Source organism: Takifugu flavidus, chromosome 1 (genome assembly GCF_003711565.1).
Source record: "Takifugu flavidus isolate HTHZ2018 chromosome 1, ASM371156v2, whole genome shotgun sequence".
In the NCBI taxonomy this organism is placed as follows: Eukaryota; Metazoa; Chordata; class Actinopteri; order Tetraodontiformes; family Tetraodontidae; genus Takifugu; species Takifugu flavidus.
In genome coordinates this window covers 18,158,012-18,172,731 of record NC_079520.1, presented here as the reverse complement: position 1 = coordinate 18,172,731, position 14,720 = coordinate 18,158,012, and the positions used below count along the sequence as shown (strand labels likewise).

Below are 14,720 nucleotides of genomic sequence, written 5' to 3'. Positions count from 1 at the left end.
GTACTTCCGCTTCTTCGTGGATGACAAAAGATGTAGAATTGTATTATCGTGGGTGAATAGCAGCAAAGCACACTATTAATAAAATGATAACATTTTTATTAAATTTTAGTAGAATAAGATGGTGTGAATTTATTGGTCTGCTCTAAAGACGCCAACTTTTTCGAGTTGGACTTCCGCTTTCATCATGGATAATGTAGTTCTTCGCGGTAACAGGCTCAGCGCACCTAGCGCGGAACCTATCTTTTAATAACATCCGGTGGCAAAATATGTTGTCCGCATTTACCAACACATTTAACTTTTCTTCATTTTAACTGTGTTAAGGGTAATTCTCGCTAGACTAGTGATCCGGTGTCATCTATTGGTGCTATGGCTCTGGAACGGTGTGAAGTGGAGACTTGGGCAGAGTTTGGGTTCATAGGAACATCCTGCTCGCCAAAGTTAATGGTTGTGAGTGAGAGAGATGTTTTCCTATGCACTGGCTGCGACGAGATCTACGTCTTCAGTACACGAGAGAGAAAACTAATGGCAAGTAAATCACAGTCTACAGTCAGATGGGAATTGCAATGTTACTCCAGTGTTGTTTTTCCTTTGTTTTTCTTGTAGGCTGTCCTCCAGTTTCCTAGTCCTGTCAATGACCTTGTTCAGAGCCACGACAAATGCAATCTCTATGTTGCCTGTATGTGTGGAGTTTATTGCGTTGATTTGCAACTGCTGCCTTCCAGGTATGGAGCCATATGAAGGATAATTTGATGTCATTCTAAGGTTTGGACACGTGTGTGGGTTAATTGAATCCTGTCAGAACATGTCCTTTTGTCTTTGTCTTCAGTGGGCAGTGCGCTGACACATCTTGTCCAACTGAGCTGAAAATCTCTTCGAAGTTTTTGGTTGTCCCAGAAGAAGGACCTTTGTCGTTGCTCTTAGTTGGAACTGAACTTGTGATAATTTCTCTGAAAGCCCCCCACTGGGCGTTGACTCGGTACCGTTCACAGAAACAAACAGTGACAAACAGCTTCGAGATGCTTACATCTTTCAGTCTTGCATCATCCTCAGACGACAATGAAGAGAGGACAGTGAAAAGGAGACCTGTGCTGATTTGTGTCCACTATAGCAATAAAACACTGTCATCAGCGTGCAGTTGTCCCCCAGAGACGGTGAACGATGACCATGTCTGCATTGATCCGCTCCTCTTCAAACTTCTCTTTGGAATCGACGCAGCGCTCACTGAATCACCAGTTGTTCTTTGCGGCCTGCCTGATGGATGCTTGTATTTTCTCCCCCTGCGTTTGCCAGGATGTCGCCCCAGAGCTCTATACAGCCTGGAGGAACCTGTTATTTTTGTTGGAACATCTTCTTTAGATAAAAGCAGCCCTGAACATGCGCAATGTTTGGTGGCAATTGGTGAACGAGGGCGAGTGGTGCTGATCAGAACAGGAAAGGGGCAACAGGAAAGGGGGGAAGGGAATAACACGGCTTGTTTCCTTGATAGGTGTTTGCCAGGGAGTTTGATGTGTGGCTGCATAGTTAATAACACCCTTTACTACAGCATTGGATCAGATCTCCTGAAAGTAGATCTGCGAAGTGAATCACTTGGAAAGGAAGACACGTCCAAGAAGACAGAAGCTCTGCACCAAAGCTCCACCAGCTTAAATGTTTGCAGAATCATCGCTGTAGCGGAACTATCACGCAGTACTGCAGGTAAGGAGATGATTTTGCCCTCATTTTGTAATATTTTACACAACTGAGTAGTTAAGGGTATTAAACTACTATTGGTATCACTTTCAAGAGGGTAGAATTGACACAATCTTTTTTTTTTTTTTTTAAATTGTACCCAGTAGTAATTAAGTCTGCAGCAGGCAATGATTTTACATTTCCCTCGGGAAGTAGATGACCAAGTATTTTGTGCTCCACGGTGGCTGATGGGTCCTACGCAAGGCTGCTTTATTTTTTAATCATTTCTTCTAAAAACAAAGACTAAGTGCAAATTGCACTTGTGTTGTTGGTGCAATAATTGGGTAATAGACACACATAAAGGGCAGTGTATCTAATTCAAATATTAGTACATCCATTACTTTGCATGCTGGGCTCAGCCTTCAGAGGTAATTCCGGTATACGTGAATGCGACGCTGTGTCTGCCTAGCAACTGTACCATAGGCATTTAAGCTGATAATAAACAATTATTTGCATCTACCTTTTGGATATAAATCACTTCTCTGTAGTCCTTGCTTTCAGTGTGCAAGGTGGCTGTCTGGTCTGCTGTCTTAAGTCATTCACCCCTCCATTTGTGCTTTTTTTTCTCTTTCTTTTAGCATGCACTGCTCTGAAGTAACCTGAAGGGAATCTGGTGTTTCTGACATTTCTTGTTGAAAATGAAGAAATCCTGTAACCGTGTTGTTGCTGTTGTGACTGCCAATAACTCTTGTCTTGCTTTCTTGAACAGGGGGTGAAGTTCACTTGCTGGGGCTCTCTGCCGGGGGGCAGCTCCAGAGGATCACCACCCGTAGAAGGACTGAAGATGCAGGCTCGTCCAAGGGTCCCACGGCTCAGGTTGGCCGCAGTGTCGGAGACCTCCTGTCTGCTATTGGGGATGTCTGTGAAAGGTAAAGCAGCATGATTCCCTTTTAACTATCCAAGGATTCTATATTTATTACAGAGAATTGTAATAAAAGATGCTTAGAATTAGATTGAAATATGTGCAAAGAATATACCACAGAAAGAAAGGGACTTTGGTGAAATTTGGAATGCTGTAGAATTATACAATGATATCCACCAAAGAAGCAAAATACCATTCAAGTATTCTCTAAAACGAACGGACATTCATGTGTATTAATATAACCTATCCATCATTTCCCCTTTAGAGCATCAGTGCTGAAATCTGCCATCAAGTCCAAAAGCCAGGTCCTGAAGCATCTAAACCATGTCATCAATATCAGCTTCCTGCTGACTGCAAGTGCAAAGATAGAAGAACATTCTGACAGGAAGCCAATCAGATGTCGTGCTGTGACTGAATGGAGCCGATTACTTCAAAGGGATTCCCTGAACCTGACATGTGTCCTTGATAATTCAAGCCCTTATGCTTTGGAGCAGGGCTGGACGTTGTCCATCTGTGTATCCTCTCTGTCCTACCCCCCCAGCGAAGGAGGTCATTGTTCATCAACAAACTATTCATTCCCATTCCAAAATGTTAATCCCGGGGAAACATTAGAAGTGTCGCTGCCTCTAGCAGATGCAGGTGAGGCCTTCTTCCCCTTCATGGTGAGCTGCTCGCTTAACTTTTCCCTCTCGAGTCTGCTGGGAGCGGAGGAGGCCAACTGTCCCGGTTTGCAGAATTCCTGCATCAATTTGCCGTTGAACACGCTGTGGGTTGATTGGTTACACTCCTTGCGGCTGAACGGCCCCGAGGATGCTCTGAAAAAGGACACAGCTCAACGCAACAATGCTGCAGCGGATTCTATCCAGGCTTTTATAAACTCGCACCAGTTTAGGCGCAGAGGAGCAGACGAGGGGCGGGGGGGCGCTTTAAGGCCTGAGAGGTATTCAGCAAGCGTGCAGGTGTCATCGGAGTTACTGAAGAATACAAAAGGATCCAAAAGCTCAGATTTGGAGGGTCATGCTCAAAGCCGGTGCGTCTCTTTCCTGGAGTGGCTGTTGTCTGAAGGCTGTGGAGGAGTGAGGAGAGGACACACTGGAGACCAGATCAGCGGCCCGGTTCTCCATGCTCGAGGTCCAAATGGACACGCAGTCAAATTAACAGCAAAAGAGGTGAACGCTGATCCCTGTGCAGTTAATTATTTGTCATAAATCTGCAAACATTGGCATGAAACATGTTTTCCAGGTAATTGTTGGGGAGGAGGACACAGGGAGGCAGGGGTCCTTGACCACGGTGCTGCTTCAGATGGAGAGCTCCTTCATGGCTGCAGTCTGTGGACTGCATCATGCTGTTCTGCGTCGGTTACAGGTACGTGCACATGCAGAGAAATGAGCACACCCCTTTTGATTTGTAGAACCAGAAGTCTGAAGTGTGTCCCTGTGGGTGGGTGACAGACCCTGTTGCAGGAGGCACCAGAAACGACTTCTTCTCTAGAGAATGTCCACAGGTTACGATTAAGACAGGCAACGCTGCGGGTTGAGGTAACAATTCTTGTTTCTTTAGAAATCTCTTTTTTAATAATAAAAAAAAATGAATGGAATCAAATGTGGCAGGCCCAGGCATTGTTGTATAGTATCAGTATTTTTCTAATGGCCCTGAAAAATCCCTGCAGTAGTTCCAGCAAAACTCAAGTGTTTTGTTTTGTTCGGCTCTCACTTCTTTCCTCCTCTCTCCTCAGCATCTTTTACAGCAGATCCAGCACCATCGAGTCTCTGGGGCCTTCAGCGTGGGCGCGTCTGGAACACAAATTACCCAGTGTATTCATAGCGTTTACAGGGACCTTAGAGAAAATCCTCTTATCATCCTGTAATTTAAGTGTTTTCTTTTTCTCCAGGCAATATCAATTAGCTGTCCTTGGCTTTTACCATTGGGTCACTGGTCTTTTCTCCATTTGAATTTAAAAAAAACAATTCAATCTCCATTGTCTATTGTCAGTGTTTTGTATGTTTGTAAACACATCTGTCTTTCATTTATATTCCTAAGTGGTTCGTTCTTTTTCATTATGTGCTGTAACTCTACTCCACAGATGGGTGATTTTCCCCCAGTTAATGGTCCAATAAGGATGTTGCAGCCGTGTGTCGGCCTGACGTGCACAGAAAACGTTCATGACCACATTACAGTGGCTGACTAGGAATTTAATAAAGCTCACACACGTTATTATTCAGAAAGGCAGAATCAATGAAGACGTCAGACTTTGGTCGTCATTCTGCTGTTAAAACCATTACAAACAAGTGGAAGACTATTGTTAAAGGGGCTGTGATGTGTTTCTCCCCTTCAGGTACTGAACTGCTGTAGATCTCAGCTTTCCCAGACCTGCTATTCCCTGTGCTGTATAAGTGTATATATACACACTTGAATAATGCCTGCCATTTATAATAAAGATCATTATGAATTGCTTGAATTTGAAAATTAAAATGAACACAGTAAAAAAAGAAGAGCAGTATTTGCCCCCAATGAGATTACAGTATTTAAATCTATAAACTTTTTTTATAAATTTTTTTTTTTACCTTTAGGTAATATTGAGAAGCAATAATATTAAAATGTTTTCTATTATTTAGGCACGTTACAAAGGACAGTCTATCCATTGTTTAAACTTTTTATATTGAATAATTATCAAAAACTCCGGGGGGGCTGAATATGTGTGATGTGGATCATTTGGACAGTAAAGTGAAAAATGTGAAACCAGCATTGCTTCTTATTCTTGGTTCAAAGTGCTTTCACAGACATGAAAGTCACCTTGTGCACTGGTTCAACATTCAAACAAGAACCTTATAACTTATTCTTGAAGGAAAAAATGGAGCCATCTTTAGCAACCTTTCCACAAAGGTAAATATCAAATGCTATACTCTTCATGCCTATACTGCTTGGCTTTTATTCATTTTTAAATTTGCAAAGCAATGAAAAGTACTTCTAAAATGTTTTTAGGCTAAATGAAATATGTCATTTTACATTAAAAACATTTCATTTTGCAGAATCTGCAACGTCAGGACATTACTGCATGGCTGCTAGAGGAAGGAGAGAACAAAAACACCTCTGAAAAGACCAAACAAACCCTCTGTACATTCACAGTCAGTTTACTTTTTACATTCAAACCTTACTCAAAAAAACAAACTAACAAAAGAAAACCCACTTATAGTAATTAAAAAGTCTTTTGATTAATATTGAGTCTTCTATCAGCCAACTTATGGAGGGGTACAGTCTAGTCTGGAATTATTTTATTTAAGAGTAACTTGAGGTTCAAATGCAACACAGTTAATAGTGGAGGCTTTAATATTCCCACAGAGCTGAGCTGCTCAGACAGAGTCCATCTCCTTTCAAAGTACCACCCGGATCTCCATGAAGATATTTTCCATTTTTGCCGCGGATGGCAAGGCGACCGTGTTCTTGCAGCTCCAGAGAGAAATTCTCAGGCACTTCCCCATCCGAACACACAAGCCCAGCACTGTTCACATACCAGAACCGACCGTCCACACCTGTAGAGGTCAGAGGTTAAACAGCTGTGGAACATATGGGGCCTTAAATTAAATGGCAGGTTGGACTGTGCGTGGAAAAATTCTATCTTAGATCAGAACGCATATAAACTGACCTTTAATGTGGTAGGCGCCATTACTGAACTGCAGAGTAAAGATGTCATAGATGGATCTGTTGGCGTCCAGCGTGTTGGCGTTCCTGTGGTGGCAGATGAATCCATGCTCGCCTCTCAGAATCAGCATGGGTCTGTTGATCAGTTTCAGACTCAGCAGATCATCCTCACCTGATGGAAAAGAAGGCAAAGTAAATGGTTGATGTGTAGGTGAAAGAAAAGGGCTGAACTACATATGTCGGTATCACCTGCGGAGTCACTGACTGCCAGCAGCTGGCCGTTCTTCTTAGTGCAGATGTATTTTCCATTATTAGCTTTGAGCGCCACCTTGCGGCTGATCCACTCCAATGAAAACATGGTGCTTGCTGACCTAAAGTTAGAAGTAACATGGATAGATAGATAGATAGATAGATAGATAGATAGATAGATAGATAGATAGATAGATAGATAGATAGATAGATAGATAGATAGATAAATAAAATAACTCAGGTAATTCTATGGTTGACTTGATTTTGAAAAGCTATATTGTGTGATGTCTGCACACATTTAATGAACCATTGTCATGGAATTCTCTTTCTCAAGGCTGGAACATCTCAAGACTGAACATTTATATTTTCATGAGTATTATATGAGCATAATAATCACATCAATATAGAAAACACATCAAAAACGGTTCATAACATTAGAGAACACGCACAATCGATGAGAGCCTGCAGCTCTGATCAAAGAGGCTTCACTCACGCTTCAGTGGCTGTGCTCTGGATGCCTCCATGGGCCACCAGCGCCCAGTATTTCCCTTGTCTGGTTCGGAACATGCACTTCCTGGTTTCCTTGTCGAACTCCATCTGAAAGGTCTCCATGTCTGTCTCATCCTCCTGATTGGCTGCGAGGCTGACCCCTGAGAGGGACATGGCAAGTGCATCCTGGCATGAGCATCTTATCATTTCACGTGCTTAGTTTACAGTTGTTAGGCTGCAGGGTTGTGTTTAAAGCAGCAATAGCTGCAGAAAGCAACACGGCAGCTTGCTACTCTGGCCGCATTATTAAGTTTGGATTGACCCAGCATGAATGAGCTGGTAATCACGTCTGATCCTGGGATGCTTGGTCATTTCTAAGTAGCTCAAACTGCCAGGGTGCGACTGAGCTACAGAAACGTGCATTTTCTCTGTACGCACCTTGTCCATACTCTCAATAAATATCTTTGTTAGTAAAGAAAAAACAAAGACATTCACCGCAAGGCTGTGCACCAGATTTATGATCTATATATACATGAATAAACCTGCGATGTACTGTAATTAGGTTGCCAAAATGTTTGCATGAAAGATGCTTGTTTACAACAATGAATTAACAGATTGAGATGAGCTAAATCTCAAATTACATGCATCCCAGAATATCTCCAATTCAGTTCCTTAATCCTTTAATAACAGAGATTTGTGAGCATCCCCCCGATATCTTCCCTGGTCATCCTCTTCTGCCTCCCTCACTGGCCCCTCTTATCCGAGAAGCCTCCTGCCGTCACCCCCACCTCTGACCCAGCTCATACGTGCCCACATCACAGCGGGGATCTGATATAATCAGCTTTCAAGTGCTACCAGTCCAATCCCTCAATCCCTTCAATGAAAGAATGAAGCCAAAACAAGAAAAGACCAGAAGACTTTGGGATCCACCCTCAGCAGGATGTTCACATAATTGTTTTTGGAAAAGTTTCAACCCTCCATCTAACGGAATATGCGTGATCAAAACTGATGGCATGCAAAAATCTAAATTTACAAACTATACATGACTTTTGCAACTCTAGAAGGAGTGAATGTCAATATCTGTTGCCTTGAGAACAGAAACAGACAAAAGCTTCTTTCATTTACTTATTAACTTTACAAAATAATGATAACAAAAGCAAACTTGCACAAATCAACCTCTGAATCAGAGTTTAATGCCTGGTATCAGACGCAAAATGACCATGAAATGTGTGGCGGCCCAGCAGGGCTGCCTTTATTTTCCACGTTTAATTGCTAACTCACAATTTCAAACTCACAGTTTTCTGTTTTTGACACTATCCAGAATTCAGGGTGGATAAATGGAGTATGGACTGTATATATGTTGACTGTGGACCATTAATATTCAGGTGATACTGTGATGGAAAAGGACTTAACTAGTTAGGAATTCAGCAAGCTAATAGGTGATTTTTAAATCTAAAATGTTAATGAAAATGTCACTGGTTCACGGGGGCAGATGTCAGAATTCCGTGTTAAACCGTCCATCCATTGATTAATATGCAATCCTCTTGCTACTGAGGTCACCCTGATGCATGCACTTAATGTAAATTTACATAATCCCACGCAAATGCACATGCATATGCACGTGCACACCAGAGGCTGCATCAGAGTTTTGTGATTACCTACACATTTGATGTATATTTTAGTCACGTTTTATATTAATATCATCGTTAGTTCTGGTGGCGTAAATGTGTTACATTGTGATTGTGTGAGTCTTTGGGTGCCCCGCTCCCTGATGTGATATTTGAGTGTAGAAACTGTAGAATGAAAAAAATGTGATGACATGCGACAAAGATGTCATGGTTACTGAGCTACCAGGACACTTTAATCATATTTTATACACACCCCATAAACTAGGTATCATGAGGTCTTACATCTGGTGAAATTATCATTGATCTTAAGTGCATTTGAAGCATAAATTTCTGCCCCTCCACTCTACACCTACGCCTGGGGGCCCATCACTCCCATTCTCTCTCATCTCGACTCGATGTCATGCTTTGTCTACCTATTCCATGTGTCCATTTCACACTAATTCATCCCAGAAATGATCCTCCGACCGGGCTCAGCTGGGACCTCGTGGGTGCTATCTGATAGATGAAAGGCAAGGAGCCCAAGGAGGGAGAGAGGGACGGAGGAAGTGAGAGAATCGGGGGGGAAAGTGGCGGCGAAAGATTAGATATGGTGAAATGCAAGCCGGTGAAGGTGGGCTAGCAATAGGTTCACTGCTGTCCCTCCTTGCCGCAGCAGTTGACCCAAGCATGTAAAATAAGATGTCATCCAAGCGGAGCCCCGGACTACGGCGCGCTCATCAGAACACTCCCCACAGTACATCTACACTGACACACTCAGCAGTAACATCAGCTGGGCCACATTTTGGCTCACATCCTATATCCAGCTCCACTTTCTTACCTGCAGTGTGCATGTGGAGCAAGCCTAACTAATCCATCAGCCATAGATGGCGATGACATCTATTATTAATGGTCAGAAGATGCCACTGTCTCTCTTGTCCTTATTTTCTTTTTTTTTGCCCAACCCCCTCATCCTTTATAACTGCATTTCTATGGGTTTTTTCTTTTTTGGACTTCAATCCATTCATTCTCTTAATCCATCGTTTGTCTCCCCCAGGATATATATGTGTGTCTCCACATGCATCATATTTGTATGTTTCCACATGTGTTTGGTTCTGATGGAAAGGTTGGGTCTTTTGCTGATTCCGTTCAGGGCAGAGTGTGACCGTAGGAAGTGGAGGTGATGAGAGACACAATGTCAGAGCTGTGCCACACATCAGGGAAGCATACAACACACACACACACACCACACACACACACACACACACACACACACACACGCACACACACACACACACACACACACACACACACACACGCACACACACTCTCTCTCTTACATGTATGCTTCTCACTGCTTTATTAAAGCCTTCAACACTACATCAATATTACTAAATGCAGCTTATTAACACTCATCAACACATTTTCAGCAGCACATCAGCACTGAGTGAGGTCAGAGTTAGTCAGTCTATTTGGGACCAAGCCGACCAGAAGCTTTGGCCCCAGGTGAGATGCAGCTCGGGTTTCTGAAAGCAGACCTCCCCCCCATCACCACTACTGCCTTCCAGGAACAGGGCTCTCAACTTCATTAATAATTCAAAACAAAAAATGCAAAAAAAAAAAGAAAAGAAAACAACACATCACCACTTGCCCCAGCAGGGCAGTATGGCTATGTGTGGGCGAGTGCGTTTGGAGGAAGATAAAGCTTTTGTTTGTGCAGAACAAGTGTAGGATGGAGGAGAAAAGAGCGCAAGCATGCAGAAAGGGTTTGTGTTCTTTGGAAGCACTCTATACGTTGTATAGTGTGCGCTTCTGTGCATTCTTTTCCTTCCGCCTGCTGCTCCCACAGCTAACTAGTACAAAGTGTGAGTGGTTCAGTTACAGCACCCGCGGCTGAAGAAATTCAATCCCTCAGACAAGAATCTGTAGCTTACGTATGGGTGTCATGGCCGAGAATGCCAACAAGGATTGTTGGTGTATGCTAATCCACCAAAACTCCAATTTCAAATGAGAGCAGCAAACCATTCCAACGATCAGCAACTGGACACTTGGCAAGTGGTTTCAGTGTTCTTTTGGTTAGCTGAAATATGAGCATCGCCGTTACGCTTTTATAGTGTGCACATGGACTATAGGTCCACACGGACTAATCCATCAGAATAGGAGCACTGTGTGATGCCTACTGTACGTGCCGGTCGAATGACACCCTCTCACAGGCCTGACATGGGAATAAATACACTGTATTATACAGAATAAGCATATTATTGCACGCCATTTCAGTTAAACAGCTGTCGCGGCGAGCCTGGAGGGTGTTAACATTTCCACAAAAGCTGGGAGGGACATTTGAGAAGGAACAAAAGGGGACTACAAAAAAAAAAAGCTATTGGGCTTAGTCATCTTAGGACTTGTGTCATGTTTGCGTCATTTTCCTCAACCCTTTCAGGGATTTTCCTCTCACACAAGAGTTTAACACAAAACTCTTGGCTCAACTCATTGCAATTGATTTCCCCCACACAGGTTTGTGCTTAACCCCCAAAGATCTGTTATTTGACCCTCTAATTTATCGCAGCTGCAAACCTAAATCACTCGCAAACAACAAAACAGATTGTCTCCGGTGTTCCGATGAGAGCGATAGTCTCCAATGTCCGTCTCATCTGTCCAGGTTTATCAAGAGAGAAGCTGATATCCAATCAGATATCAGTGCACGGTGATGCACAGACTACACTACCCATGATTACTCTGCATCGCACAGCTACCAGTCACTAGAGATTCTCCTGTTCCCCTTAACCATGAATATTCAGAATTAGTCAATCTTAAACTCCTAAACTTTGTACATGACTGTACTCTAGTAATAGCAGTTGTAGTTGTAGTGTAAGTTGTGTCTCTGCTTCATTATGTATGCGCTGGTGTGTAGGTCAGCATGCGTCAGCCGGGGGCTTGTGTGTCCATCCTCGGTGGCACAAAAGGTCATCCTCCTTTATTTAATATGACATTTAGGAATCTGAGTAAGACTTTAGGGCTTTGTGGGACTAAAATATCTCAAAGAGCTGACCATCCTGTTCATTCTTACCCTGTCGTATGGAGACGTATCGCCCGTTTGCCGCAATCAGAACCACCTGTGGGTGACTTTCCTCCAAGTCAAACAGTTCATCTTTGCCAGGCTTGGAGCACCGGCCCGCCCTCAGTGTGCCTGTGGGCCCCATTGGAGACAAATATTTCCCCTCGCAGTCTTTAAAGGCCAACTTCCCGCACTTAAACTCCAGCGTGTAGGCTGTGGTCCTCCCACTCTGCGTCAGGAGCTTCCCATCGTTGCCCAGGAAGCGCCCGTCGCAGGTCTTGAGGCAGTACTTCCCATCCAGGTAGACTAAGGTCAGGAGTGCTGAGACCCCCCAGGGAATGTTCACGTCCACGGGGATTTCGCCGTCCTCCACAGAGAGTCGGGCGTAGCGCTTGCGGGCCATCGACAGCAGGTTGGCCTGTGGATGCAGGGCCAGGTGTACCGCCCACAGCTCGGCGTCCGTGATGACCTGAGCGAAGCAGGACAGGTAATCGCGAGAGCCGCCGAAGAAGCGGAGGTGCTGCTCCGACTGCAGGGCCCAGCGACCATCTGACTGAGCCACGATCTGGAAGCGGCAGTCCAAATTGTGACCGTCGGCCTCGCAGGTGACCCGGCCGTCTTTGTCGGAGGCCAGGTACCGTCCCAGGTGGCTGCGCAGGTAGACCACCTGTGTGTCCTGAAGGTCCTGCTCTAGAGTCCATATTTGCCTCTTCTTTAGGCTGGGTGCTGAGGCGTTCACCTGAAACAGGGGGAAATGTTCAGACAGCGAGCGAGAAGTACTTTATCACAACCAACAAAATGTCCGTACGCATTTCTTAAATTAATTTTTACCTTGAAGCCAAAGTTTTCAGCAGTGAGGTAGCGCCCCTCATGGTTGATCAGACCAAACTGAAGCTTCAGGGGATGGTTTCCATTCGCTGGCATCTTCAACTGGGGATTCAGGAATGTGGGAGAAGGAAGAGGAAGACCATGGGAGGAAGAAACAGCTGCAAATAGAGTGGACAGAGGTCAGGAATATATAGAAGTAGAATAGAAGAATCAGGTTTTTTCGAAATGAGAATAAGGAAGGAGATGAAGTCATGTACACTGATGACATGAGAAAGACTTCAAGACAGGAAATCAATTTATTAAGGTGCAGTACATACAGCACTAGTAAAACCACAAGTTCCTCCCCCACCCATGGCTTCATTAGACATTTTTCCAGCAACAGGCTCCTAATTTACTTACTGTGGTTTTGTGGCTCTGCACTCTGCAGTCTCCGCGGCTCTAATTCCAGCTCCTAGACTTAAGAGGCTTCTTTCAGCAAGCGTCCTCTTGTAATTCTGTCTCTCCCCTCGCCTTCTCCCGCTGGTTCTCTTGGTCCCCCCACTCCGCCACCACTCCTCGTCAGCTTAATCAAGTCGGAGGCAGCAAAGACTCAAGTCAACCTTGATCTTTCTTTAGACTCAGGACCGGCATCGGCCCCCTTTCTTTGCGGGCTAATTTGGTTCTTGACTACTCGTCACCAGCCTCAGCCTCCCTTTCTCAGCTCTTTTCCTTTTCTTCCGTTGAAGGCTCGACCACCTTTTCCCCTTGTCTGACCCTCCTCGGGGTTTTAGTTCTCGCACGTCCTTTGGATCACATGCGAACACTCTCACCTCCCTCCACCGTTCTGTTTGTCAGTCAAAGTTTTGATCAGTGGAGAAGAACGTCCCAGCGGTCCCACTAATTTTATGGTAGCTTGCTGAAGGACTCCTTCACTCCTTCCCTCCATACAAGCAATCCATCACAGCTGAACCCAGCGACAAAGGGCGCTCGCCTCTGTAATCTTAAACCTGTCTCTGTTACTTTTTCCTCCCATCCTTTTCTTCCTGCTCTGCTGCTCTCTAACCCTCTGTGTGTATAATCCTGCCTTTCTCTGACTCTCTGCTTTATTCTGAGCTTCTGCTCTTTGCCTCGATGTGCGACACTTAAAGACAGGTAAGTAGAAACAATGCAAATACACACACACATACACGCACATGCACATCAACACACAGTCGGGTAACCAGAGTACTCCCTGCTCCTTTGGGGTCGCTGCCTGGGTACGGCTCCACTTACTTGCCTATGCTTAGTGTTTAGTTACATACCTTCTCTGATTTCACGCTCTCTGGGCCACTTCTAATGGGAAATGTTTCCTCGAAGCCAAGGGAGCCGGTTTTCAGATTCGAATTTTGGAGATGACGTATGCGTTTAGGACAACGGTGAGCTCATCAACATATGGGCTTTTTGAATTAATGTGTGCACGAGTAGTTGGGGGTGTGTGCATGAGTAATCAACCTTGCCAATCAGCCTATAATTCCTCTTTGTGAAGTAAACAGACGTGTCTTTTCTAGAATCCATTTAATCCTCAAACCAATCATCGCAACCTGTATAATCTATCAGTACTGCACACACACACACACACACACACACACACACACACACACACACACACACACACACACACACACACACACACAAACAACTCTCTATATGTTGGCTACGAGCATACACAAAGACTCACTGACCCCAGCAACATATATGTCAACATCTCACACACACACAAATGCTCATGCAGAGGTCAGCAAAGGGTCCCAGAGTTCATAGCAAACACCACCCACCCAAAGATTTACTCCTCTTGACCCAGACATGAACTGCTGCGCTTTACACAATACGCGATAAACAAAGCATGCACGCACACACACACACACACACACACACACACACACACACACGCGCGCACACACACACACATGCACAATATGATGGACATCCTAAAACCTCATCCTGGGGTTTCCCGTCATTAAGAAAAAAAGTTTTACAACCCGCTGTTAAATGATCCAATGAATTAGGTCAGTTAGAGAGGAGGAGGAGGAATCTTAAACTTCATCAAGGTTCCACATTTCTCACACATAGATCAACAAAAAAAATACCTAATATAATAGTTATTTACCAGAGTTCACCTTTCTTGTGGTTCGCATCTGTATTCCCAGCAGGGACACATGAACATATGCATACTTACACACACATACTGTAAACATGCTGCAGACAGTGGGGGGAACGACAGAGGAGGAGACAGTCGCATGACTCACAA

General features: G+C 44.3%; 2 protein-coding genes across 3 annotated transcripts; one reads left to right on the top strand and one right to left on the bottom strand.

Annotated features, from left to right (window-relative positions):
* The first annotated feature begins 180 nt into the window (after positions 1-180).
* On the top strand, positions 181-5,082 carry faap100 (FA core complex associated protein 100). Of its 2 annotated transcripts, XM_057036823.1 has the most exons (8): positions 188-525; positions 604-722; positions 827-1,695; positions 2,438-2,597; positions 2,856-3,759; positions 3,833-3,955; positions 4,042-4,128; positions 4,326-5,082. In XM_057036823.1, exons 1-8 carry the CDS (start codon positions 367-369, stop codon positions 4,455-4,457), a joined length of 2,553 nt encoding a protein of 850 aa, XP_056892803.1. In that variant the 5' UTR covers positions 188-366; the 3' UTR covers positions 4,458-5,082. The 2 variants fall into 2 exon arrangements, with proteins under 2 accessions (XP_056892812.1, XP_056892803.1); XM_057036832.1 differs by lacking the exon at positions 3,833-3,955 and having other exon boundaries at positions 181-525; positions 4,002-4,128.
* A 411-nt stretch (positions 5,083-5,493) lies between these two features.
* Positions 5,494-13,563, bottom strand: fscn2b (fascin actin-bundling protein 2b, retinal). Its single transcript, XM_057036843.1, has 7 exons — positions 12,854-13,563; positions 12,458-12,612; positions 11,639-12,365; positions 6,972-7,128; positions 6,479-6,600; positions 6,234-6,401; positions 5,494-6,120 (listed from the first exon to the last, which is right to left on the bottom strand). The coding sequence occupies exons 2-7, from the start codon at positions 12,548-12,550 to the stop codon at positions 5,915-5,917; spliced, it is 1,473 nt and encodes a 490-aa protein (XP_056892823.1). The 5' UTR covers positions 12,551-12,612; positions 12,854-13,563; the 3' UTR covers positions 5,494-5,914.
* Between the last annotated feature and the right edge of the window lie 1,157 nt (positions 13,564-14,720).